The following is a 27,757-nucleotide window of genomic DNA, read 5'->3' as shown; positions in this document are numbered from 1 at the left end:
TGTTGCCACAGTCTCCACTTTACAGACAAGGAAAAGGGGGCGTGAGAGCCTAGGTGACTTGCTCAAGGGCCCAGAGCTAGTTAACTGCTGGCGAGGCCCCCAAACCTACGCTCTTGGCCATTCCACTCATGCTTCCGATCGGCGGCGGCCGTCCTATCACAGCTGTCCTTTGCACTCTAGGCTGTGTAAGTACTAAGTCAGGGCATCTGCAAAAACAAGAACAGAGTGATCACCAAACCACCAAAAGGAGACGGAGCTGCCATTTATTTAGCTTTGCTCCTTGCCATCCAAGACCAAGCTGATCTCTAAACAAGCATCAAAGCCCGAAGCTCATTAACATCAGCGTGTGCTTCAATAAGGTGAACACCACAATCATGTACAATTACATGCTAATAATTCAATGCCCAAGAGCCCTGTAAAACAATTGCAAAGGCCCAGGATGATCACAGTATGCAAATGCACTAGGAAAATCATTACCTACTTAGGCCCCTTCATTTTGGTGGGTTTAACATGAGAAGAATAATCCATGCTACAAGACGAGATTTCATTTTACAGCTGTAGTAACCAAGTACATAAAAGCTTGAATCTGTCCCAATAGCTTCTAAAAGATTTTTCCCATAGTGTCAGAGGCAAAAATAATGAAATCTTGCAAATGTACAGTTAATAGGACCCTGGTGGACACTAACTTCAAAAATGCATGGTGTATAACATTAAAGGCTTGATTTTAGTTTCTGCACTGTTCCTGTTAATAACAATGTCTAATTAAAACATCTGTAAAATACTGATAGTTTTAATTTTACATAAAATTTCCAAAACAACTGTTAACACAGTATATAATAGGTATCTGCAATGAATAGGTTATTAATGGAAGTATTATTTTAAATTAAAATCAGGTTCTAAATTTAAATTAGTCATCTCTGGCTAATGAAGAGAAAAAGAAGTCACCCATGCTGGGAATAATACAGTAGATAATCTAGTTTTCAACATCCGTTAAGGCAAATTCACTTGATCACCTGGGCTAAAGGACAATTTATTTTGCTGCTTCTGACTTGTATTCCACTTGGCACTTCTGATGGATTTCACAGTTGAACTCAATATTAAAACTACAGCCGAAATGCACTTCTCACCACATTATTTTCTAATTTAAAAAATGCCATTCAATTTTATTCACAATCGGAACCCTCGCCCCTCCCAACGGACCAGTGAGGAGGCAGCGGAGCACACGATTCCCCGCAGGAGGTTCTCCCTCCCAGCCCTGCTGAACCTGATGACTATTTTAAAAGGAATGGCATAGAATCTCAGCTTTCCCTTTCTCTGGGTCTCATCTTCTTTTACAAAATAAAACAAAAGGGATAAGCAAGGTGTAGTGGCTGGCTGCAATTTGATACCTTTCTCTCTAATTAATGCACAATAGAGGAGTGCTGGTCCATGTCTAGCTATGCTGGCGTGGAGACGGGGAGCGAGTCACTCCGGACAACGAAAAGCTGCATCTCCAGTTGCTTCTGAGTCACATCAGGGATCACAGGAGATGCTGCAGAATGTGGTCCACGGCATGAGGGAAGCTCTCGCAAGTTAAATAAGGAGGCGGATTAATTTTTTCTTCATCTGCTGCTCGGTATTTCCCTGAAATGAAAGTAGAGCCAGTGAAAAGGCTACTGCTAGAACACCACATTCATCACGTCCTGTGAGCACCGGGGCCACCACCGAACCACCGTGGTGAGTCCTGGAGAGTCGGCGGCTCCCCGTCTCCCAAAGCATCTCCCAGTGAAGCTTTAGGCTGCAGTGAGGCAATTCAAAGCAATATCACAGCCAGCATTTCCCAGGACTCTGGTCCTTCACAACGGACACAGGGCCCGGGGCACCTGGCCGCTAAGGCTTCCTTCAGATCTCCATGGCTGGGGAAATCATTTTCTTCCCCACCAGCCCTAAAGATAGGAATGGAGACTGAATCAATGCTTTTCAGTGGAAGCCGGGCACCACAGGGCGGAGGCCTGGTTAGCTCCTGAGGGCGCATGTCCTGCTGCCACGCAGGGACCCCGGGAGCGCCCAGGGGTGGGGTGTGGAAAGCGACGCAGGCACGCAGGCTTGTGCCAAGCAGGACGGTCTGCCCAACAGGGCACCACCCCAGTCTCCCCGGGCTCTGGAATGTGGGACCCACAACCGAACACCCCTGTACAGAGAGGAACCCTTCCACACACTGGTCACAGGCCCCTTTTACAAATGTAAATCCACTAGGATGCCCTGTCCCTATTTAAACACCCCTGATGGGTCCCACTGCCCTTCAGAAAGAACCCAAATCCCTACTGCTGCCCTTTGTCATCTGGCCAGCATCCCTCCAACCTCAGCATGTGTTACTCTCACAAGACTGCAGTCCTAGACGGGACCTGGCTCTTTGAGGACCTTCACACCTGCCATCCCTCTGCTGGCAACAGTCTTCTCAGCCCACTCACTACCCCCCGCACGCTTCGGGCCAAACTTCATATTCCCATCCCAGGAGATTCCCAACTCCTTCCTCCCTGTTAGTCTCTCTCTTAGCACCCTGTTCTCTGCCTCCACATTTATAATGCATTGCCATTATATATTTATTCACTCAATGTCTGCCTCGCACCTAAGACTGTGAGCTCTCTGAGAGTAGGGACCGTGTCTGTTATTTTCCCCAATGTATTCATTCCCAGCACTGAATGTAACGACTAACACGTGGTGAGCATTCCACAATTTTTTCTTTAAGAATGAAAAGAAGGAAGAAAGGGAGGAAGGAAAGAAGGAGGGAGGGAGGGAGGAAGGATGGGCAGAACATTGCTTCAGCTGAGGCCTTGGGGAACAAGGCCAAGTGCCCTGTAGCCACTCGGGCTACCTCTGCACTTCCCCCTTCTCTGTGCTCTCTCATCCCTTTTCTTGTGATCTCTGCCATTTATCCCTCTGCATTCTCCAACACTCTCTGCCTGAATCCAGCTCCCCTAACAACAGACCCACCGTTTCCTACAGTTTCCCGCCATTCTCCATAAACTATCTCTTTACGAGGCTTTGCCCAACAAACACAAAGCCTGAAAATCCCGTTCCATACCTCCGCACCGTGGCGGAGAGGTTTCCTGCCTTGTCGTACTAACTGTGAATTCCTACAGGAGGGGACCAGCATCAAATGTACAAAGGTATGAGTATCTGCCTCACTCACTTAGCATCCTCGAGGCACCTGTCCACAGCATGGGCCACACAGAAAACTCTGCTGCTAGTTTTTTCTCAAGCTTAAATTCCATGAAGTACAAACTCTTGCCACGTTTCTACTTGGCCTCATACAGAAGTCACTAACTACTGCTCTACCATACCACCTACTCCCTGGGGCCAGTGGCCTAAGGGCGCACACGTGAAAGTCAAGTTTCTTAGCCATGGGGTGCTGCTGCTGTCCGGCCCTGCAAGTGGGGGCTTTACAAAGTCCACGCTGACACAGTGGCTGAGAGACGTGCGATAGTTCCAGCACCTCAAATCGTGGCTGGTACACAGCAGGTGCTCACTGATGTGGGCTGAGTGAATGAAGCAGGCCACCGTCACTCACGCCTGCCTCACTCACTGTGGCAGTCTGCGCTTTCCCGGATAGATGAATTCCTGGGAGAATACAGGAAGCCATTTTGAGGATATTCGATAGTATCTTTTCTAGGTGACTGTTTAACATGCTAAACAAATACATTCTGGGTAGGACTAGTCACAAATCTTTATTAACAAATCGTCGGGCAAATGCATACTGAGCTTCTACCATGTGCTACTCACTGAGAAACAAAACTGCTCAAGACCGTCCACAACAAGCACTTATTATGGGATAGATTAACAACTTTATGATCATTTTCAACACTGGCAAGCCTAGTACTTGTTCAAATGCAGGGCGTTCAAATTTATCAACAGAGCCAGCCATTTTCTGTGCTTTTAGAACAGTGGGCTTACTTGGGCTTGTTTCTGACCAAAGACGAACAGTACAAATGGGCCTTTCTCCCTGCACTGGACTCAGCTGCTTTACTGGTTATATGTTTTCAGTTTGGTCGTGTTATGCTGCTGGGTTCTCTGAGACCAACTGGATGGCTCTGTGACAGGTTGACCACAACCAACTGCCAGTCGGAAAAGGAGGGACAACCAACAGAAGCCAGTCCAGGGGGAGGGGAGAAGGGCCCATAAGACACTGGCATGGGGCGGTTTCCATACTTAGTGTAAATCCTTAATTATGTGAGCTAAAGAGAGAAAATGTTCACAGGACTAATACACTAGAGGAGAAATAGTTATCTGGAGATTTCCTCAGTGACCAGAAAATAAAATGGTGAATGGCAGGAATTTGAAAATTAAGATACAGGGAGGGATCATGAGTGTGATGACTTCTCTGGACGTTTTCTTGATACTTCCTCTTTGTCCGCTTACATCAAAGGGCAGTAACGTTCTCAGGAGGATGCCGATCATTTTGACTGAGAAATGTGAACAAACACACTGTTCGTTCTGGAAAGACTGGAGTCACTATTTGCAAGGCTCCAATGATTCCCTCCAGAACCCTGGCACGGCCTGCACTGTTCACACAGGGCCTTGCCAGATACCTCGCATCCAATGGTAGCTCTAGCTACGCCTTCTTGTTTCTACTTTTAATTTCTAAAATTAAATTTTGTGCAACCACATTTTCTTGAATAAATGTCAGTCAGGAGTAAATGTACTTTTTCTAAAATATTTCCATGTTGCAGCTCTTCTGAAACTTTGTTTAAATCTTCCTTTTTAGGAATAGCCTCTTAAATGGTTTCGCTAGCATTATATGAACCCAGGCACATGCCCTTGCACGGCTAGTCATGCGGACTGAGGCCAGGACCCAGGACACTAATGTGTCCTCTGTAGTCATAATACCGTATCAGCTGAGTCCTTCCCAGTAAGTTCCTGTCTTCCTTAAATTTACTTTGAGGGACCACAAAGAATACACCTAATCTTGGAATAGGAAATAATTCCTAAAACAGTAAGTAAAGGATAAAAGTTCTTTGTGTGATTTTTAAAAAATGCAAATGTTAACAGAAAGTATCAGATCACTTAGCCCACCAGTTCCTGAAGTAGACCAACTTTATCAGCTTATAGCTGGCACCAAAAAAAAGATACTTTTATAGACCATCCCCAAATCAGTCGTCTTTGGTCCATTCCAATGTGGTGATTTGTGTATCAAGAAAATCATATAAATACTAATTGTCAACCAGCATGGTTATCTCTGGGTACGTTTTAAAATAACCTCTGAACTCTCTCTGATCTTTCTAGTTTTATGCAGCATGGGCCCTCCCACAATGTCTTTTGTTCCTCGAGATCCTGAGCCCATTTTATTTTTGCTTTGTGACGGAAAGAGAATTAAAGTGCCCAGTGGGCTTTGTCATTTCTGCAAAGACTGTTCTTTAAGGAACTGTGTATTTTACCATCCTGTTTTAGAGAAGGCTTATGCAGAAGATACATACCAGTTTTTACTAAGATACCCAGCATGCCGACATTCTGAGCCCCACCAACATCATCCCTGCAATCCTAGAAAAGCATAAAGAAAGCATTTAGTTCACTGTCTTCAGTTAGCTTGTCAACAAAACCCTACCAATTGACTGACTGATTAGGCTGGCATGGCCAGCTGTGATAGCATTATTTTTTCTTAAAATACAAGAGGGGAAAAGGGGGTAAATCCACATGGAACCGTATGAGGAAGCATGTCATTTGGAAAGGGAGGTGTCGAAAAGTGGAAGGTGTACAACAGATTAGTAATTCTAGCGATCAAGCACAAAGAGCACATCTACAGTTCGTCTTTTCCACATGCACACCTGTCTCAAAACAGATCATGGGAAAAAGCATTCTATTCATCTGGCAGCTCTGAAGGTGAACGATCCAACTGCAGACCGTGCATGGACTACATTCGGAAGACAGCTCTGCTGCTCTAACACACTATCCTTATTTTCCAGCCAGTTGTCCCTCAAAGGTGGAATCAAGCCAAATCAGAATACCAAGATTCTCTGAGATTCACTTCACACTTGGAGATAACAGATCAGTTAGAAAAGGTAGCTCCTTTTTCTAATTCTTACCCACAATAGAGATGAATATGCTTGGTTCACTGTGATGATAAACGCCAGGTAATAAAAATCCAAGGACTGGAAGGAATATCAAGAAAATCAATCCTTGGGGCCCCTGGGTGGCTTGGTTGGTTAAGCGTCCCACTCTTGATTTCGGTTCAGGTCATGATCTCAGGGTTGTGAGATCGAGCCCTGCGTTGGGACTCTCCGCTGGGTGTGGAGCCTGCTTAAGATTTTCTCTCTCCCTTTCCCTCTGCCCCTCCTCACCCCCCCAAAAAAGAAAGAAAATCAATCCTGCCATCTTATGTCTTTATAGGACTTTACAGACAGGACTCATTCAGACCATGCCTGAAGAAAAGTCTTTTCCTCAAAAATCATTAATATCATTCAACAACAGACCTTGGAAATGAGTTTTAGAATATCAAAATCTTCATTCAAGGTCTAACTTAAAACCTTCCATTGTATCTAAACTTGCCCTAGTGAAGCGGCAGAGATGGGGGAGAGGGAGAGAAGGAAGAAGGGAGGTGGGAAAAAGTGGACAAGGGAAGGGAGGGAAAACCCGTCGTCTCTGGGGTAACAAGCAACCCTCCACGCAGCTGAACACTGCCACCACGTGCCCTTCCTGCCTCCCACCCTGTCCTCATACCGGAAACTCCTGGGATAAAGAATTCTGACGTCCCCACTTCTTCAAACACGCATTTGCCTAGGAAAGTCAGCTAAAGGTTTGCCAAGAGGAAAAGATGTGACCGAAAAGATGGCTTCTCAAAGCAACATCAAGTTTAGTGATTGTCCTGTTTGGGTTCAGGTGAGTGAGGAAGGAAGCGGACAGGGAAATGAGGAACACCGAGCTCTATCTGCACCATTACAAGTGAGGCAAGCGAGGGATCCACAGTTTGTTTTGGAGGAAGTCCGGAGCCTTGAGTTCTACTTCCGGCTGGGCCACTCATTAGCTGTGGGAATTCAGGCATGGAGCTTTAGCTCTCTGGGCTCCAGCATCCCAGTCTATCAAATGACGAGGTTTGAACCGGACAACCTGCATGGTCCCTTCCAGCCTAATGCGTTGACTTCAGTATGAAATATAATCCTTGCCGTCTCCTTGCCACAAAGCAGTGTGCTTTCTAGCTCTTTTCCCCTCTCGACACACATAGAAAATAACATTTTCCCAGGACACTGGGGGAAAATGGCAAGGTGCTCCCAGCCAGAGGTCACTGGCTAGAGCTTCCAGTTGTCCAGGTCCAGCCCTATCACTCCGAGGGCCGAGGCAATCAGTACCTGTAGCTATCTGGGGCACGCTGACCGGGAAGTTCTTCCATAAAGCATATACTAGGAGAAAAAATCAATAATGGTAGAATTCTGTAGGTATACGTTGTTCTCTGTATACGTAATATTCAAAAAACCTTAAATTTGTGTAGAGGTTTTCTTCACAAAGACATACACAGCACTTAATTGACTTGCATTTAGTGGTCTTTTGATTGTACACATATCTCACCACATTATGAACAATGTCAGAAGTAATCAAAATTTCAATTCTTTACAGGAGGATCACTAACCAGCTCTGGCAAGCCTCTTATAGGTACCCACTTACTACCATCCGATACCTGCAGTAAGAGTCTGCCTGTGTTTCAAAGCAGAAACTCGAAGCTGGCTCTTGCCCGCATGACAGGTAAGCTCCGGGCATTTCCTGGGTTTTTCTACTTACATCTCCTATCATGACGGCCTCCTCAGGTTCATAGCCAGTGCCCCGCAATGCTTCCAAAAAGAACGTTTTCTCTGGTTTTCCCACAACTGTGGCTTTGGTGTCTGTGGCATACTCCAGAGCTGTCACGAATGGTCCGGGCCCCAGGGCGAGGCCGTCTTTCCTCTTGTAATACCTGGCTTTGTGGATTGCTATCAGAGGTGCCCCATCCAGGAGTAAGCTAGGGAGACAGAGAAAATGGAAACTGGCTAAAAGCAAGGCTTTTACAACTGGAAAAGAATGTCAGACTCACAAAGTGGTTTTATTCACACTCACGGAAACAAACAGTTTCTTATTAACTTTTAATGACTTGCTGTCTTCTAATGAATTCGCGAAGAACTGCTGGGAATTACACTCAGATATGTGAAAGAAAGGTGATAGATTATTAAATTTGGGATTGCTTCAACCTTTTACCTTTAGTGGTTTCAGACACTTTACCCAAATCACCAGGGAAAGAGAATGAAGAGAAGTAAAGCTAAATAAGACACTCGAGGGAAGAAGCTTAACTTAATGAGACAAGTTGTTTCAACCTTCCCTAATGGTAAGCAGGAGGCTCGGGAGCCTTTCACCGCACGCCGCAACCGTGATGCGCTGCCATATTCGGCTAACTCTGGAAATACCTGGATTCCTCTTTTTCTACTCCAAAATGGAAGTTTCTTCCTAATTCAGCAGTTTAGAAGAGCACTCTACGAACACTTTCTCTTGTACCTTTACCTCTTTATTCCACCTCTAACTGCTTCAGGCCATCTTCCCTGAAGAGCACGCCAACGAGGTTTAAGGGTCAGCCCAGGCTGTCAAGTCCCTTCCTTTGTCCCGATATAGGACACATGCCCTCAGACCAACCAGAAGGGCAACCAGAGTTTGAGAACCAAACTCTACATAAAGCTAAGGATCCTCATGAGTGACTCAGGCAAAACATACAAACACAAATCCAAACAACCACACCAGCTTCCTCATACTCACCTCCCAAGCCCCATCCCCAAACACCTGCCCTCCGTCCCAAGAGCGCAGCCTGCGGTTACTTGGCAGAAACAGCCGCATGCGTGTTCTCATCTAACGGCATGCGGGACAGGACAGATTTCTTAAGCTGCTTTCAACCGATGTAATAAATGATCTCACTAGCTTAATTTACTTTAAGTCATCTCCTTAGTTAAAATATTTAGTATGTCCATCGAGGAGGAATTCATCACATCTTACCCTTCACAATTATGAGTAATTAAGCGCTTGACTATGAAACTGCTAAATTATTCTTGTCAGTGGGCACAGAAATGCCTTCCTGTGGGAGATGCAGAACTCAGACATTTATGATTAAATATTTTATTAAGTAAAAACCATACTGGACTATTACAGGGCCTTATTGTTAGTTATTACGAATTGCTCACAGCACAGGATAGATCCTTCAAATGTACTCACTCATATTCATACAAATTTACTTCTTAAAGCAGATCTTGAAATCCAACTGTTAGGAAGCCTGATAAAGCCACTATGTTGGCCTTAAGGAACCACTGCTGATAGCAGTGAAATAATAATGGGTGATTTATCTACCCCACCCCGTCACCCCGCCCCCAATCCCATTTATTTGCTACTCTACCACGGAACTGGAATTCTTTATGCAACAGACCTCAAAACTGCTTTCCACTTATATAGCTAAACTAAAAACTCATTTGATTTAGCTTTGTTAATATTTTATTATATATTAACTGGGGATAAGACTTATCAGCTTGATTGATGTGTGTACTTCAACTCCCAGGCAGTACTTTAGTGCCTTCCCTGGAAGGGCTAAAACTGTGGGTTCCTCCACATTTCTCTAAATGGGAACTGGTTCTACACTAGGTTGGAGAGGACAGGCATCTCTCAGGGAAGTGCTTCCTGCTCCTACCCTCCTTCTCTGCATAACATGGGCTTTACTGAATCTTTGAAGAGCCAAAAGGCATATTCAGGATGGACTGAAAGGTAAACGTGTTCTAGGACACAGACGAAAAGATTTTTTATAGTTAAACATTTAAAAAATATCAAAAATAGACACCCCAATACCTGAAGTGTTTTTACACTTCCTAGACAGGGCAACAAAGGGTCGTTACTTTTGTTACAACAAGGAATCCATCAGCAGGAAGTCTGACAATTTTCTGTCTATATCTAACTATAAAACCACTGAGGTTCAAGAAACAAGAGGGAAAAAAAAGGCACAAAGAAGGCCTGATTCAAATATCTTTGCCTGTAAATCCCAGGTAGGCAAAGTAAAAAACCTGTACCAAGTCCTAACCAAGCAGGGCCATAATATGGAAATCCTAGGCAGAGCAGTGAGAGGAAAGCTAAGGGGATAACTTACATTCACGGCTACAAAACCGTGCTGCAAGGAACATCAGGTCCAACAAAGCCCTGTCGTTGGCTGAAGAGATCATCCAGAGATGCTGGCCACAATCAATCGCCCCACCAAGGAGAGCTATAACCCAGAGAACATCTGAAAACCAATCTAGTCCTCTTCCAAATGCACTATACTGTCTTTCTAAATAACTTTTCTAGGAAAACAAACTTTTCATCATTTCCAAGGAAGGTGGAGCATATGGAAATGAAATCACATGGCAGCTTAAATAACTGTCAGACATCTCCCATATGTCCAACATCAAACTAGAGAGTCCCTGTTTTCTACCCCCCCAAGTAATCACCCCCCCCATCTTTCCCATCTTGATATATTCACCCAGGTCCTCAAACCAGACACCTAGTAGCCATCCTTGGCTTCTCCCTTTCGCCCACCCCCCTCACCCCTACTCATTCACATATCCAGTAATTTCCAATTCCAAAACAAAAATAATATCTCAAAACTGTCTTCCTCCTCTCCTGAACTTCTGCAAAGGTCTCCTAACCAGCCTTCCTGCTTTCTACTCTTGCTCCATTCTTCCAAGTCATTGTACAGGCAATAGTGGGAGTTTGCAAAGTACAGATGGGATCACATTCTTCCCCCACTCAGAAGCCCTCAACAACTTCTCACTGCCAATAGTATAAAACCCAAAGTTCTCACTGCAGCCTGCATCTCCAGTTTTAAGTCACCTTCCCTATCGATGGTCGTGTGCCAGAGTCTCTTCCAACTTCTTGAGAACCACGTCGTTCTCTTGTGCTTCAGCCCACAACTCTTGACACAGCTCCCCATACTTTTCACATAGCTATCTTGTGCTCATTCATCAGGTCTCAGCGTCAATGTCAGCACAACAAAGACGCATTTCCAACCTCCACATGTATATAGTAGACTTCCTCCTCACCTCTGATCTCTTCTCTCATCACCCTTTTTCCTTTGTATCACTTCCCATAGTTCATCATCCTTACTCAACTGTGATTGGTCTGTCTTTCTTGCTAGAATATAATTTTCACTATGCCCATCAGTTTTACTCATCACTGTACCTCTTACTTCCAAAACACAACAAAAAAACCCATGGCACTTCTCACTAAATGTTTACTGAACAAATTAATGGATGAAGCTCCATCTGTCTCAGTGTCCTGATATATGACACGAGGAGTGTTGCTTACCTTTCTGGGGAATAGAGAGGATATATGCAAACCTTTTCACAGTATCTGTCTGACGATAATGGCAATTATTCTTCTTCATAAATATAGGAAGTGTGGGATCTATGCTACTTAAAATAGGTAACAGCAAATCACTTCATATTTGTGGGCCTCGGTTTCTTATCAAATGGAAGAGGCTGAAACGGATCAGGGCTTTTCAATCTCAGCACAGCTAACATTTTGGACTGTGAAACGCATTGTTGTAGTGCCTGTCCCATATGCAGGAGGATGTTTAGCAGCACCCCTGGTCTCTCCCCACTCACTGGATGACAGGAGCACCCTCCTCCCCAGTTGTGACAACCAAAAATGTCTCTAGACATTGCCAAATGTCCCCTGGGAAGCAAAAGTGTCCCTGGTTGAGAACCATTAAACTAGATGTTTGCCACAGCCTTGACACTCAATACGTTTAAAACTAATACCAATCAACCTGAAAAACACAAACTATCAAAAGCTCAAATTAAAACAATAGTAAATCATGAAGTATATCAAAGGAAAATCTCATTAACAATGAACTGAAACCTTCAAAATATCTCCAATGTCATACTGACACAGTAACTGTCTCATCAATAGCTGGATATCTATTATCACCACCTTTTAGTACTGCGGTTGGGGTCCCAGATAGTATAATAAAGCAAGAGAAAGAAATGAAAATATAAAGATTGGCAGGGGAGAAGTAAAACTGTCATTATTTGTAGGTGACACAACTATCTATGTAGAAAATCTAATCTAAAAGACTCTACAAATAAATTATTAGAATTAGCAAGTAAATATAAGATCAGTAAATATGAGGTTAACACACAAAAACTCAATTATACTCCTATGTATTAGCAACACCACTTAAAAATGGAATTTAATTAAATACCATTTATAATAGCATCAAACAACATGAAATACAAAGATAAATATAACAAAAAGTCTAAGACCCATACTTTAAAAACCACAAAACACTGCTTAAAGAGTGTAAAGATCAAACCTAAATAGTGGAGATATATTCCATTTTCGTAGACTGGAAGAGACATCGTTGTTCAGATGTAAATTCTACTCCAATTCATAGATATACCAATCACACTCCCAGTGGGCTTTTCTTGTGAAAACTGACAAGTTGATTCCAAAATTTATCTGGAAACTCAAAAGATGTAGAATGGCCAAGACAATCTTAAAAAAAAGTTAAAGCTGAAGAATGTACACTACTGGATAGTAAGACTTATTATAAAGCTACAGCATGTGAGACAGTATGGAACAGCATAAATACAGATGAAGAATCTAGAAACAGAACCTCGCATCTACAGTCACTTGATTTATGTCAAAAGCAGCAATTCTATAATAGAAAGAATGGGTCTTTGCAATAAATGTTGCTGAAAAACTGGGTATCTGTATAAAAAAAAGAACTTTTATCTCACATAATTCACAAAAATTAATTCAAAATAAACTTTAGACCTATTTATCAAAGGTAGAATAATAAAGCTGGTAGAAAAAAAAACCAGGAAAATATCTTCATGACTGTGGGGTAGGCAAAGATTTCTTAAGCAGAACAGAAGAAAATATTGACAAACTGGACTCCATCAAAATCAAGAACTTCACGTTTTCATACTATTAGTATTCTCTATATTCTATAGAGTATTCTCCTACTACAAACAGAGGCGAACCACAGACAGGGATAAGACAGCTGCAATACCTATATCCAACCAACGACTTGTATATATAACAAATAAAGAGCTCCTACAGATCAATAAGAAAAATACAACCCAATCAGAAAAGGCAAAAGATTTGAATGGGCACATCACAAAAGTTGTCCAATGTCCAATAAGTATATAAAAACAACATTACTCATATGGGAAATACACACTGAAACTCAGTAAGATACACTATACACACCAAATAGAATAGCTACAATTACACGGACTGGCAAGAAACTGGTCAGAATGGGGAGCAAGTGGAACTCTCATTGATATAGCCAGTGGGAAAGTACGACTTGGTACAATCGCTTTGGAAAAACTGTTTGGCAATATTTACTAAATCTAAACAAGTACTTACCCTATTAACCCAGTAATTTCATTCCTAGGTACAGACCCGAGAGAAATGAGTGCATACGCTACCCAAAGACATGTAGAGGAATATTCGTAGCAGCTTTATTCATAACAGCCCAAACTGGAAACAATCTAAATGCCCATTAATAGTAGAATAAATAAATTGTGGATTGGACTACTGCACAACAGTGACAAAATAAAAAAAGAAGAAACGAAACAGAGACTAAGTACTGCTACATGCAACTTGAGTAATCTCAAAATCAGATAAATACGCTACAATTTTATGATTTCATTCACATGAAGATCAAGAACCGGCAATACTGACAGCAATCATGGTGGTGACCGTAAGGAAGGGGTTGTGTGGACTGGGACGGGGGCCCTCTGGAGTGCTGCAGATGTTCTGCCTCTTGATCAGAGTGGGGGTGATACAGGCATATCTACGTGTAAAATTTTACTGAGTCACAGACTAACAATTTGTATACTTTACTGTGCATGTTATACGTCAAATCAAAAAAATCAGTATAATATATTTATGTGATTTACTCACCAGAAGCTTTTATTTGGAATAGCAAGAGCTGCCTTGACCATAAAAGAATCTCCCCAAATAAGAGTCATTAGTGACTGATAATCAACTCAATTCTGTATTCTGATTTTCAGATTGTCATAGTAAGTTGTCCTCCTGCCTATACTAATGGCATGCTTTACATAACTCAAGTTCTTAAGTCTTAAACAATTTCTTATTTCCAAAGTGTTTTATTTTATAGTCTGGACTTTAATTTAAAAGTAGTCAAAATAGGAAAAGCCCACAGAAATATTATTTCTACTTTAGGCCCTGCTGCCACATTGTTCTGGAATTCCTCATGCCCAGGGCTCTAAACACCTAGAAAAAATTCGGGAGTTCCTGTCCAAATGCACTAATAACTGAGCCCACTACTGTTGATTTTTTCTTCCCTTTCTAAGGAACTGAATATACTGGCGTAATCAAAACATTTTATTTTTTCTTAAGGAGATAGGGAAAAGAAAGCAATTCAACACTGAACAGAGACCATTTATGGTGATAAGGATCTCCTCCCCAAAACCAAAAAACCCCCTAATTTTTGCACACCTCTAAGACTTTGGGAGCATTCCTGCACCTGGCAACAATTATAGAAAAGAAGTCATTAACAAAGTTTCAAAACATTATTATTAAGTAGCCTTCATCTCTGCATTTAACTGTGAAAGTTGTGGTGTCATTTACCTTCAGTTACAATGACATTTTAAGAAGCTCTTCTAGAAGCTGTAGGACAGCTGCTCTTAATTTAGGGAAAAAAACAACAAAAAAACACTTTAATTTTTCCTAGGTTAAGCAATTCTCTACGGTTTTCCCCCCAAATTCCTTTGACCCAGCAACTATATACTTCTGAAAACAATCTTAAGGCATAAACATAAATACAGTTTAAAGAAACATGTTTTCATTTTTCAAAAACTCACTTCAAAATCCTGGAAATAACCAACAGGAAGCAGACGGCTACACAGTGTATTGCACTTTTTAAAGTGGAATATGCTGTGGGAATCAAACATGTTTTGGAAGACTATTTAAGAATATAGAAAAACATGCACAACAAATCATGGGGTTTTTAAAAAGCCAAGTGACCACATAGTATATATACATTCTCATTTTTATCTAGTATTTATGTGCATGGAAACAAACAAGCTATGTGCTAGCATGTTAACTGGTGCTCTCTCTAATAGCAGGATTACAGATAATTTTGTTTATTCTTTTCCTTTTTGAGCATTTAAACTTTTCCACAATGAAGACATATTACTTTTGCGCTGATTTTTTTTTAGTCTTGTGACTAAGTTCAAGTTAAATTATTAAGTGATCTGTTTGCCCAGCAGCCTTTCTCCTAATAGAGATCAGCAAACTTAATTACAATTGGTCCATTACTAAAATGCTCAAGCTTTGGGTTTCTAACTCAGGTCAGCAGATGAAAACAGACCTTTCTACAAGCAAGTACTACAGCTGTGAAAATGAATCAGCTGGAGCTATGGATATTCGTGGTGATGAATCAAACAATACTACCAGGGGATAAAGCAAACTGATAAAGTATAAAACACATAAAATAATACTACATATTGTTTAGGGATACCTACCATATGTGATAAGTATAAAGAAATATATGACAATGATAAACACAGAATCATAACCATGATTACTTTGGGGTCTTGGGCGATAAAATAGGGGAAGGATATGCAGGGGATATCAAATGTGCTGATAATTTGTATTTCTTAAGCTGGTTGATATTACTCTTTGTATCTTTTACTATTAGATAAAAGGGGAAAACCTACCCATGGCTCTTAGGATTTGAATGTCTTCTAGAATCCAAATCCAAATCATGTCTGTTCCCTATAGCTGGTTCTTATCCTTCCCCAAAATCAATTCTTTAAATTCAGGTTTCTCAATTTCATTCAGACATTTAAGACACATTTGTAGACAGACTGTACTATGCATTTGTGTGTGTGTGCGTGGGGGGAGGGCTACCCATTCAAAACACAGTAAATAAGGGGCAGTGTAATGTGGAAGGTTGATGTATCTGCCTGAGGGCAATATGCCCCCGAAGCTGTTATTCAAGGCAGCTATGCAACGGGGTTTAAAATCCAATGCTTATTCTCATTATCAACCTGAATAGTAATTTAACTAATCGGTGGTTCATTTGAGATGTCTATATTTGACACACACAATCCAAACAGCTGTAGTCATTGGTTGGAAGGCATAGTCTCTGTGGAGACATCAATATGCAAAGAAGGGCAAGACCTAAAATCCTTCTGTTAATTCTCCACCCAGCTGTTAAGTGCATTTGTGAAATTAGAGTTGACCTATAAGTGCACTGTAATGCTTTAAAATGTAGTGTTTAAAAAAATCAATATGGTTAGGGAAGTGTACTAATTAGACAGCATCCGAGCAATTACAAAGTCAGTATTATGTCAACATACATTTTTATTACCCTGAGTCTAGTGTTCATCTAAGACAGAGACCTCCCAACTTCCTATTAAATATGTCCTTCCCAAATTACCAGCTAAAATCAATCAATACCCTCTCCTTGAATTCTGTGGTTAGAGAAATGGATAAAAGGTAGTGGGTTAAGTTCAGAAGTAAGAAATCATAGCAGGTTCTCCATTTCACATAAAAACTGATTTTGGCATAGTGGTAAACCTTACTTAAGGAGCAGTTAGATAATCCATCCCCCAACCCCCAACCCCCAACCCAAGAAGCTAAAGTAGGATAACTGAAGTAGGTAAAGCAAAAGGAATTTTAATACCATATACCCCAAAGTATATCTTCAAGCAATACGGCACAGCAATAGCTCTTCAGGAAATAAATACAGTAAATGGATACTGAACAACTATAAAAAGTGAGTTTGTTCCTTTTAAACAAAGGCCTGACTACCACACTGACTAATAACAGAGTCATAAACAAAAGTGCATTACGTAGCCATAGTTTCCATTAACCAAGGATCTAAAATAAATGTTCATACAAAGAAAAAAGGAGGCTGTTCCCAAAGTGCTATTTTTGGCCACAAAGATTTCCAAGATCAACAGCAAATAATGTGATCCCTGTAGTGAGTTTTAAAGTTTCCTACAAATATTCTGATTTTTGGACATCTACATCAAGAAATGAATTCTACATCAAGTATACGTTAGAATCATTCTTGTAGATCTTCGTACTGGTAAGAAGATGATGTTTTTATGGCATTCTTTGTAACTAAGTACCAAAAATTTACCAAGCCATTAAAAAAAATTTTTTTAAACAAGTTCAATATGCAATATTGATGCAATATTTAGAACTACATAACTTGTCATAAATTGAAAGGCAAATTATACTGGTTTAATGGTTCGACAAGAAGTAAAAGATGAAAAATGAAAAATCTATGAAAAATGAAAAATCCAAGGGAAAAAAATCAATCTCACTCTAGAGCATATTTGCGGGTAAATTCTGATCCAATTTATCTTAAGTGTGAGAACCAGGATGCTGTCTTCCCTTTGAAGCAGCCAGTGAAAAGTTCATGTAACTAAAATGGACACACAAATGAAGATTCAGAAATTTTCCGTTGTATTTCCCCACATTTCTACCAGCAGCCATTAGAACATCTCCAGTTAGATACCCCAAAGGCCAAACAGCCCCAACCTAAACTTATCACCTCCTGAACCCCAAACAGGGAGTGCTCCCTGTCACATGTGCTCAGGTTACAAATGTGGACATCCGCCTTGACTCACTGGTCTTCCTTACTCCCTAAACCCAACCATCCATCAAGTCATGTCAACACTACCTGAATCTGCTTCTTCATCCCTACTGCTACCAGCCCAGTTCAGACTACCATTATCACTTATCAAATAATTTCTTTGAAAGTGTGGTCAAATGTGTCAACTTTTCTCTATACCCTAGATTATCACTGGAGGAAGAAATCACATGTATTGTTTTTGGAGCGTTAACCAGGATGATACACCTTCCTTCAGAGAATAGCATAGTCAGTGAAGAATCACAGGGATGATAATAAAAGATAAAACTGAAACTATGCTCCACAGGATTAATGAGGTTAAAACGAGCAGAAAAGTTTAAAGCTTGCTTTTCAGAGAACTGTTGCTCCCTCATCAGCGATTACCTCTTTTCAGACCCCACCAACATATCCACTAGCTGTCTCTACAAGAGCCTGGACTCAAGGTCATCTGATATGGTTCCAGCCTACGAACAAGCAAAGCCCAGCATTCCTACCCTGAGATAACGAGCCCAAGACCCCATTCAGTTTATACCAGCTCTCAGAGCATGCCCATAACCCCTCTGTCCCAGGATAAACTTCTGACATCAGGGGCTAAATTTTGCGTCATTCTGGTGTTAAATCTCCACCACAAAGTGAACATGGGATGTTACATCTATGTCTGCTGAATGATCACGCTCCATGTTTTCTCATGAATAGTCATATAGTTTCCCTACCCTTTTCATCAATATGTATGTAATCTCAACCCCTCTGATTATAAAACACTTGTTTTCTCCCCCTTTGAGAAGGCAGATTGGAAGCTTGTCCTCCAGTCTCTTCCTTTGGCTGCCTCTCGAATAAACTCTTTCCTTGCTGCAAACCTGGTGTCTCAGTGATTGGCTTTTCTGCCCACCAAGCAGATGGAGTTGGGTTCCATTACAAAATTGCTAACTTCGGAGTTGCAATTTTATTATGAATTTCTGCCCCAGGATATTGATTCTATAAACAAGAAAAACCCCAATGATCATCACATTTTAACATATTGATTATTTTTAAAAACTAAGCAAGATAGTAATAAGTATGATTTAATGTTGATCTTGAAGTGATCTTGAAGACATCTATCCTCATGTACAATTTGGGTGGCCAGAAAGTAAAATATATCTATAACCTTTCATGACAGAGACTCAGGAAGGGAAGAGAGGAGCATATGATCAGAAGAAAAACAAATAGCTAAAGACTTACCGGAATGCTTGATTCAGAATTTGATAATGAAAATGTTCTGGTGCCAATCCTATGACCACAGCATTAGGATCACTTGTTTGTATTCCTGGGAATGGAAAAAATATGTTAATTGTTGAAAAATGCAATTAGCAGTAATAATACATTTTATAATAAAATAGCTTTCTTTAGTCAATCAAATACAAATTTTTGCTGTAGCCATAATCTGAAATTTAAGAGATTATTCTATCCAATGTACTTCGGCGGTATAAGCAATACTTAAAGAAAATAGTTTTTTTTAATTTTTCTAGTATTTCTGCATATTCCTTTTGCATGGTGTTACAACTACTTAGTAACTAGAAGATCTCAACGGAAACTTGCAACTTGATGTTCTCAAACAAGTGACAATTTCTAACTTTTAAAAGCTTTACTGATTACAATCAACAAGAACAGCCGTGAGTCCTCTATGAGCTATCAGATCAATAGCAACTGATGAGGGCCTAAAAGTCTAAGAGGCAAGGGAAATTAGACTTTCTAATTGACACAGCTGAGGTTAACACATTCATGATAAATAAGGAATGCACTGTAGATTCTACAGTTTTCTACTTAATGCCTAATCCACTTTCAGTTCCACAAATATTACTCTGTCATTAAAGCATATTTTAAGGCTTTGGTATCTGATTAACAGAACTTCAGATATGACAACCAAACAAGTATATTCACCATCACAGTATTAAAGGTTCTGCGGATTTTCTATATACCAATTCCTATTTGCCTCTCTCACTGCCTGCCTTGAAGCATCCTCATCATAGATTCCATCAAAATGTGAGGGGAAGAAACAGAGCAGATACCCAGATTTCCAATTTCCTCCTTACTAGTAGCCACAAGTACTGAGTAGTTCAGAAATGGTCGTGTGCCACCATTGAGCATTGGCTGTCACTGCTTCTAGGCCTTTGCAGTGGAAGATCTAGATGATATGTATTTTTTAAAAGAGAACAAGGGAGTTGATAATGATCTTTCTAATTCAAAATTAGTAATACATGGCATATTTGATTTTTATATTCGTATCTCTTTGCATTTACACATAAAATCGTGGGTACTACCAATACTAGCGTAATTACTACTTTGCTTTATCCTATATCTACAATTTAAAAATAATAACTAATTACTACATTACTAATAACACTAAGACTACTGAATGTAGTTTAAGATTTCTTTGCAGTTTTTTTAAATTAACATATAATATATTATTGGTTTCAGAGGTACAGGTCTGTGATTCATCAGTCTTATAATACCCAGTGCTCATTATATCACATGCCCTCCTTAACGTCTATCACCCAGTTACCCCATCACCCTACCCCCCTCCCCTCCAGCAACCCTCAGTTTGTATCCTATGATTAAGAGTCTCCTGTGGTTTGTCTCCCTCTCTGGTTTCGTTTTGTTTTGTTTTTTCCTCTCTTCCCCTATGATCCTCTGTTTGGTTTCTTAAATTCCACATATCAGTGAGATCATATGATAATTATCTTTCTCTGACTGACTTTAACACTTAGCATAATATCCTCTAGTTCCATCCACATTGTTGCAAATGGCAAGATTTCATTTTTTGATGGCTGAGTAGTATTCCATTGTATATATATATATACACATCTTACTTATCCATTCATCTGCTGATGGACATCTGGGCTCTTTCCATAGTATGACTATTGTGGACATTGCTGCTATAAACATTGGGGTGCAGGTGCCCCTTCGGATCATTACATTTGTATCTTTGGAGTAAATACCCAGTAGTGCAATTGCTAAGTCATAGGGTAGCTCTATTTTCAACTTTTTGAGGAACCTCCATACTGTTTTCTAGAGTGGCTGCACCAGCTTGCATTCCCACCAACAGTGTAGGAGGGTTCCCCTTTCTCCGCATCCCTCCCAACATCTGTCGCTTCCTGACTTGTTAATTTTAGCCATTCTGATTGGTGTGAGGTGGTATCTCATTATGGTTCTGATTTCTATTTCCCTGATGCCGAGTGATGTTGAGCATTTTCTCATGTGTCTGTTGGCCATTTGGATGTCTTCTTTGCAGAAATGTCTGCTCATGTCTTCTGTCCATTTTTTATTGGATTCTTTGTTCTTTGGGTATTGGGTTTGATAAGTTCTTTATAGATTTTGGATACTAGCCCTTTATTCGATACGTCCTTTGCAAACATATTCTCCCATTCTGTCGGCTGTCTTTTGGTTTTGTAAACTGTTTCCTTTGTTGTGCAAAAACTTTTTATGTTGACGATGTCCCAATAGTTCATTTTTGCCTTTGTTTCCCTTGCCTTTGGCGATGTTTCTAGGAAGAAGTTGCTGTGACCAAGATCTCAGAGGTTGCTGCCTGTGTTCTCCTCTAGGATTTTGATACATTCCTGTCTCACATTTAGGTCTTTCATCCATTTTGAGGCTATTTTTGTGTATGGTATAGGAAAATGGTCTAGTTTCATTCTTCTGCATGTGGCTGTCCAATTTTCCCAACACTGTTTGTTGAAGAGACTGTCTTTTTTCCATTGGATATTCTTTCCTGCTTTGTCGAAGGTTAGTTGACCATAGAGGTGAGGGTCCATTTCTGGGTTCTCTATTCTGTTCCACTGATCTCTGTGTCTGTTTTTGTGCCAGTACCATACTGTCCTGATAACTACCACTTTGGAATAGAGCTTGAAGTCCGGAATTGTGATACCACCAGCTTTGCTTTGCTTTTTCAACATTCCTTTGGTTATTCGGGGCCTTTTCTGGTTCCACACAAATTTTAGGATTATTTGTTCCAGCTCTATGAAAAAAGTTGATAGTATTTTGATAGGGATTGCACTGAATGTGTAGATTGCTCCAGGTAACATAGACATTTTAACAATAATTGTTCTTTCAATCCATGAGCATGGGACGTTTTTCCATTTCTTTGTGTCTTCCTCAATTTCTTATATGAGTGTTCTATAGTTTTCAGAGTACAGATCCTTTGCCTCTTTGGTTAGGTTTATTCCTAAGTATCTTATGGTTTGGGTGCAATTGTAAATGGGATCGACTCCTTGATTTCTCTTTCTTCTGTCTCATTGTTAGTGTATAGAAATGCAACTGATTTCTGTGCATTGATTTTATATCCTGCCACTTTGCTGAATTCCTGTATGAGTTCTAGCAATTTTGGGGTGGAATCTTTTGGGTTTTCCACACGAGTATCGTGTCATCCCTTTGCAGTGCTTTTATCCTTAGAATTTATCCCACTATGAACGAACCATCAAAATACTGTATTTTAAAGTCACTTGAAGTAACTCTTCTCTGAGTGGATACGTCACCAACTTGATAGAGAATTAAATTTATTTGTTTCAATTTGATTTTGGTTTTCAGGGACTGGCTTGGTTTTTACTTTTTAATTGTGTTTTAAATATGCAAAATATTTACATGGTTCCAAAGGCAACGCTATAAACAAGGTACTTATGGAGAAGTCTTGTCTCCTAATCCCTTTCTTCCTTCCTCCCCCTTTAGATAACCACTTTTCCTAGTTCCCCCTTTATTCTTCTTCAGCTTCCTTTCACAAATATAAGACAAACACATATCCATTTCTCTCTCATTTTCTTACACAGAAAATATGTAAGGTTTTCTACATCCTCCTTTTTCACTTAATATACCCTATGAAGACCACTCCTTATCAGGAGATAGAATTTGCCCGTACTTATTTTTCAGCTACAAGGCATTCCGTTCTGTGGACATATCACAGTTTAAACAATCAGTCCCTTCCAATGAACATTCGGGTTGTTTCCAATCTTTTGTTATTTCAAATAAGGCCATAATGAACAACTCTGATCGCATGCCATTGTGTATTTTTGTAACTATCTCTTAGGGATAGGTTCCTACAAGTGGCAGTTCTGCTTCACATGCAATTTTGCTAGCTATTGCCAAATTCCTCCCCATAGGAGGTGTACCATTTTATATTCCTGTCAGCATTCAGATCCTTTTAATAAATGTATTTTCTGTTTAATTCAGCTGAAGTTGGCTTCTGTTTCTTACAAATAATAATTCTGCTTGATACACCGTTCTACTTCCTGATAGGACAAGTTTTGAGGTTCTGCCTAACAATATATTCACGCTGAATTTCCCTAATCATTATTTGTAAAGCCATCCTATGGTTTTATAATGAGGTATTTATACCCATTTTTCTATATTGTGTCATTTCACTCTGTCATTTATAAAAAGAAGTAATGTGGCAAAGCTTCATAAAAACAGGGTATTTTCCCAGAGTCTGTTTATTTTTCCAAAGAAAAAACAGTTTTATTTTATTTTGATTAGAAGTATTTTATGGTCATTGCAAAAACTTCACATGATACAGAATGGTATCTGTTTTTTTCACAATATTATTAAGATTTATTCATCAGCCTCGAAAGCCAAGCCCATCATAAATATAAACTGCTCATAATCAATCATTTATAAGTGGGATCAGATTAATTCTATTAACAAAAACTGAAATAAAATGTGAGATTCCAACATATCTCATTTAACCAAATTAATACAGTGGCTCCTGGATTGAGGATTATAATACACAGAGTGATTTTGGCCTGTTTTTTTTCAAACTGTGGGCCATGATCCATGAGCAGATGTGAAGCTTATGTGGAGGGCTCTAAGCAGCATCAAATTCAAACAAACGATAAAGTAAACCAGATAGAAAATAGAGTACATCTCATACAGTAAGAGTAAGTATTGTTTAACACACATAAACACAAGTATATATCTACTGGGTTACTATATTATGTGTGCATATTGTGGAGTATAGTCAAAACAGGTTTGAGAAACATAAATTTAGATTAAAACTATCTGTTGACCATTTCAATAATAATAAGAGGAAATCTGACAGAAACACTTGTAAACGTCCAGTTTTAAGAATGATTTATAAGCGAATATGAAGAACCAATTTCTGTATCTTTCCAAATGTCCCCTACCTTTGAAATCAGGGAGCGCCCGATCATCCACTAGCAGCATGGGTCGAACCTGTTTCTGCTCTACTAAATTTCTAGCTGCAGTCAGCGAAGTGAATATTTCATCTTCAGAGATATCAAACTCCAATTTTTTCAACCTATCCAGTAGGTCTTGCTTGCTCTCTTTGGTAGTATTGGTCACAAACCTAACCATTACAGAAGCACCGTGTAACCTGGGAAAGTCAAATTCAGATGTCAATACACAGCTTTTACACTCTAGCCCCATAAAACCTAATTTGCTAGCACTTGCCAGAGGTCAGAAAATGAAGAGTAAGTCACCAAGCAAAGGTTTTTATGGCCATTAAGCTTTTTTTTTTTTTTTGTAACCTACCCAGATTTTTACCAACCATCCACACCCTGCGGACCGCTTCATCTCCAAAGGCTGCAATGTCTAATTGTAAAAGCTATGTATGTCTATCTTTCTGAGGGCCTTCTATAACTAAATTTTACCACAGGGTTTTAGTAAAGAAGTGAAAAAAAAAACAAAGCTTATTAAACCACTGTACTCACAGATTATGAGAGAGAAAGTTATCTTAGAGATTATCTACTAGTGCAACCTTCACTTAGAGATGGGACAACAGAAGCCAGGAGGAGCTAAGCGACTGCTCAGCTCTGCACAGCTGGGTGGCAGCAGAGCCCAGATGGGAACTTGGATCTGTGTGCTGGTACAGCTTCTGATCTACATTAAGAGAACAGAGGACACTTCAGGATGTTTATTCCTTCTTCGCAGTCAATGAGAGACTGGCTAAACCCTCACATGTTACTAAGTTAATAAACAGAAACTATCTGGAATGCTCAAAGAAACATTCCAGTTGTACAGACTGAAATGTGTTTTCCCCCTGAACTATCCACATACAGGATTGTTTTGATTCCGTGAGCTGCTTCTGGAACCTAAACTGGCAATCAGGTACCAGAGAGAGAATTCATGATAGTCTAGCTTTCTTTAAAAATGGAAATTATTTTCTTAGATCTCCAGTATTTTAATCCAAAATCTACAAATAATCTCAATTTAACCGCAATTTAAAATTTTATATCAATACCCTGTTGCTTTTTATTTTATGCCTGTCTCGAATGGATGCAAAACATAACAGCACTAACCACGATTTAAAATAAGCAAGCAAATAAATCAGAAAAAATATTTTTAAGTATTCACCCAAAGAACATTAAACACATTTGCATGATTAAATGGTTCACTGTCATCATGATTATCTGTATAATTTCTGTGTGATAGCTTTTCTGAAAAACACATTAAATTTGGTGATTTATCTCTCAAAAGAAACTGATTACTTCAACATAACTACCATCAACATAATTAAAAATGAACAAGTACAAGTACGGAAATTACCACATCACTTTTAATGAGCATTTTTAAAAAAACTTTTCTTTTGACTCGTCCTTCAACTTCCCTTAGTCTCTTTTGTTTCCATAGAAACCCAAACCAGCAGCAAGGAATAAACATCCTGAAGTGTCCTCTTTTCTCTTAATGTAGATCAGAAGCTGTACCAGCACATAGATCCAAGTACAGTGATTTCTTTGGGACGGAAAGCCCCGAGCGACAGTAAGAGTGTGTAGAGTCCTGTTCCCTCCAGACTGGCAGGCTCACAGTTTACTGAGCAACTCAGAGATGTCGTCCACTGTTCACCAGAAATAAAAATATTTTTCTTTTGACCCAGAGTAGAAAGCTCATCGTTAAAGCAGTAAAAGCTCTTATCTAATAGGAGAATAGACTGAACAACAGGCATCCTTTTCCCTAGAAAGCCTACCTAGGAGAGAAACCGTGTCAAGAGAAAGTCCAACCCTGCAATGGATTTTCTTTTGGCTTTAAACATGTTGTCCACCTATAATGAATATCGTAACTCTAATGAAACTGATAGATTCCAACTGAAGCCTACCAGATATACAAGCCTCTTCATGTTTATTGATTCCCCAAATGGCAAATAAGCTCCTTGAGACTACAAAGTCTGTGTCAATCTTTTGCTCTAATACCTAGCCCTGTGACACTGATCACTACATTTGCTGAATAATGTTATACTATGAATATTTTAAGGTGGGAAAATGAGAAGCACCACATGCTCAGTGTTGCTGGTTTTTGAAAATTTCCCTAAATTATTTTAGGACGAAAGTACTTAGTAACATTAATAGTTCTGTCATATTGATGAGTATTTTCTTCAAAACTCAGAGGCAAACACTCACACTCGGTTCACTTTGACAGACTTTTCCCATATCCCCAATTTGTATGTAGACTTGTGTTAAGTGTTGTGGTTGATACATCAGAAATAGAAGAGCTCAGTCAGATGGCCAGAGATGCTTCTGGAAGCACCAGCACGTTGTCTGCCCAAGGAGAACCCCAACTCCAGTTCAAACTTTTGTGGCGGGCGATGGTAGTACTGGAAAAACTATGTTTGTGAAATGTCATTGGACTGGTGAATTTGAGAAGTATGTAGCCACCTTGGGTGTTGAGGTCCATCCCCTCATGTTCCATACCAACAGAGGACCTATTAGGGTCAACGTATGGGATATGGCTGGTCAGGAGAAATCTGGTGGGCTGAGAGATGGCTATGACATCCAAGCGCAGTGTGCCATGGCTGATGTCATGTCAAGGGTTACTTACAAGAATGTGCCTAACTGGCATAGAGAGCTGGTACAAGTGTGTGAAAACATCCCCACTGTGCTGTGTGGCAACAAAGCGGACCCCGAGGACAGGACAAGTAAGGCAAAATCTATCGTTTTCCACCGAAAGAAGAACCTTCAGTACTATGACATTTCTGCCAAAAGTAACTAGAGCTTTGAAAAGCCCTTCCTGTGGCTTGCTAGAACACTACGGGGAGACCCTCACTTGGGGTGTGTCGCCATGCCTGCTCCTGCCCCACCAGGGGCTGTCATGGAGCCAGCTCTGGCAGCAGAGCAGAAGACGATCTAGAGGCTGCTCAGACACCCGCTCTCCCGGATGAGGACGATGACCCCAGAGAAAGTGTAGCTGGAGCCCAGCATCAGAAGTCTAGTTCTAGAGGCACCTGTCCTGTGATGTCGGTGGTGCAGCGTGCCTGCCACTTTATGATAGAGCTGAGCAGAACAAGTGCTTCATCTTTGGGATGCTGAAGGAAATGAATGGGCTTTGGAATGTGGTTGTCTAAAAAGTACCTTCGTTTTTTGGACCTGCATATGTCGCTGTTTTGGAATGCAACTGTTCCCCTCCTGAGTTTCAGATATGAGACTGCTATAATCCCATCACAATATCCAGTGGTGAAATCTCATCTGTCATTGTCATTCCCATTCCTTTTCATTTAGAATCAGAATAAAGTTGTATTTCAAATTAAAAAAAAAAAAAGAAAGAAATATAAGATAGTCTCTAACCTTCAAAAGCACTAAATTTAGTTGATAGAAACAAATATAAAATTTCAAGTCTCTCGCTAAATTTTACTCAAGCAGTTGCACACTCAATGTTAGATTCTGGGTGAAGGGGGAGCAAGCAGAACTATGCCTTTGTCTATGTATGCGTTTCATTTTGTGATTCCAGGATTCATTTGTGATTTTCCAATGCTATTTATTCCATACTTTAGAATCTTAAGTTTTCATTCCCAAATTTACAATACTGACTTAAAGACACACACACACACACACACACAAGAACAAAAAGACTAGATCAAAAGGCCAAACCTAATAAAGGTTTAGAAAACAGTGTTTGCAGGATATTACTTTGCATACATCTTCTAGCTAAACCCAAGGCAGTTCCTGTATATATGGTAAGCTGGTGAAATGCCATCTTAAGGCCATCCATTTAGCTAATGATCTGCCTTGGTAAAATGGCACTTACAAACATATTTGTCAGCTGAACCTAGAGAATAGCTTGCCTTTTAAGAGCTTCCTGGGCGCCTGGCACAGCTGCATCTTCAATGTGAAGCGTGCCATTGAGATCCACCAAAACAGCTTTTAACGCACGGCGTGCTGCCAT

General features: G+C 40.2%; 1 protein-coding gene and 1 pseudogene across 2 annotated transcripts; one reads left to right on the top strand and one right to left on the bottom strand.

The window, feature by feature from the left end:
- Positions 1-247: 247 nt before the first annotated feature.
- HDHD2 (haloacid dehalogenase like hydrolase domain containing 2) lies at positions 248-27,757 on the bottom strand. 2 transcript variants are annotated; one of them, XM_078060369.1, is made up of 6 exons: positions 27,652-27,757; positions 23,770-23,973; positions 18,842-18,926; positions 7,747-7,963; positions 5,454-5,517; positions 248-1,623 (listed from the first exon to the last, which is right to left on the bottom strand). In XM_078060369.1, exons 1-6 carry the CDS (start codon positions 27,755-27,757, stop codon positions 1,520-1,522), a joined length of 780 nt encoding a protein of 259 aa, XP_077916495.1. In that variant the 3' UTR covers positions 248-1,519. The 2 variants fall into 2 exon arrangements, with proteins under 2 accessions (XP_077916495.1, XP_077916496.1); XM_078060370.1 differs by lacking the exon at positions 27,652-27,757 and adding an exon at positions 24,316-24,459 and having other exon boundaries at positions 23,770-23,978.
- LOC118545407 (GTP-binding nuclear protein Ran pseudogene) lies at positions 25,124-26,904 on the top strand (annotated as a pseudogene).

Source organism: Halichoerus grypus, chromosome 13, assembly GCF_964656455.1.
Source record: "Halichoerus grypus chromosome 13, mHalGry1.hap1.1, whole genome shotgun sequence".
NCBI lineage: Eukaryota > Metazoa > Chordata > Mammalia > Carnivora > Phocidae > Halichoerus > Halichoerus grypus.
The sequence above is the reverse complement of the archived record's forward strand: the minus strand, read 5'-3'. Positions and strand labels throughout refer to the sequence as shown.

Excerpts from the sequence above, each read along its gene's own strand:
- HDHD2 (XM_078060369.1), bottom strand. The coding sequence starts at position 27,757 with ATGGCAGCACGCCGTGCGTTAAAAGCTGTTTTGGTGGATCTCAATGGC. Across the intron at positions 7,964-18,841 it reads ATTCTGAATCAAGCATTCCG|CTTACTCCTGGATGGGGCAC; the intron begins GTAAGTCTTTAG and ends CTGTCTCCCTAG. Across the intron at positions 5,518-7,746 it reads AGGCCGTCATGATAGGAGAT|GATTGCAGGGATGATGTTGG; the intron begins GTAAGTAGAAAA and ends ATGCTTTTCTAG.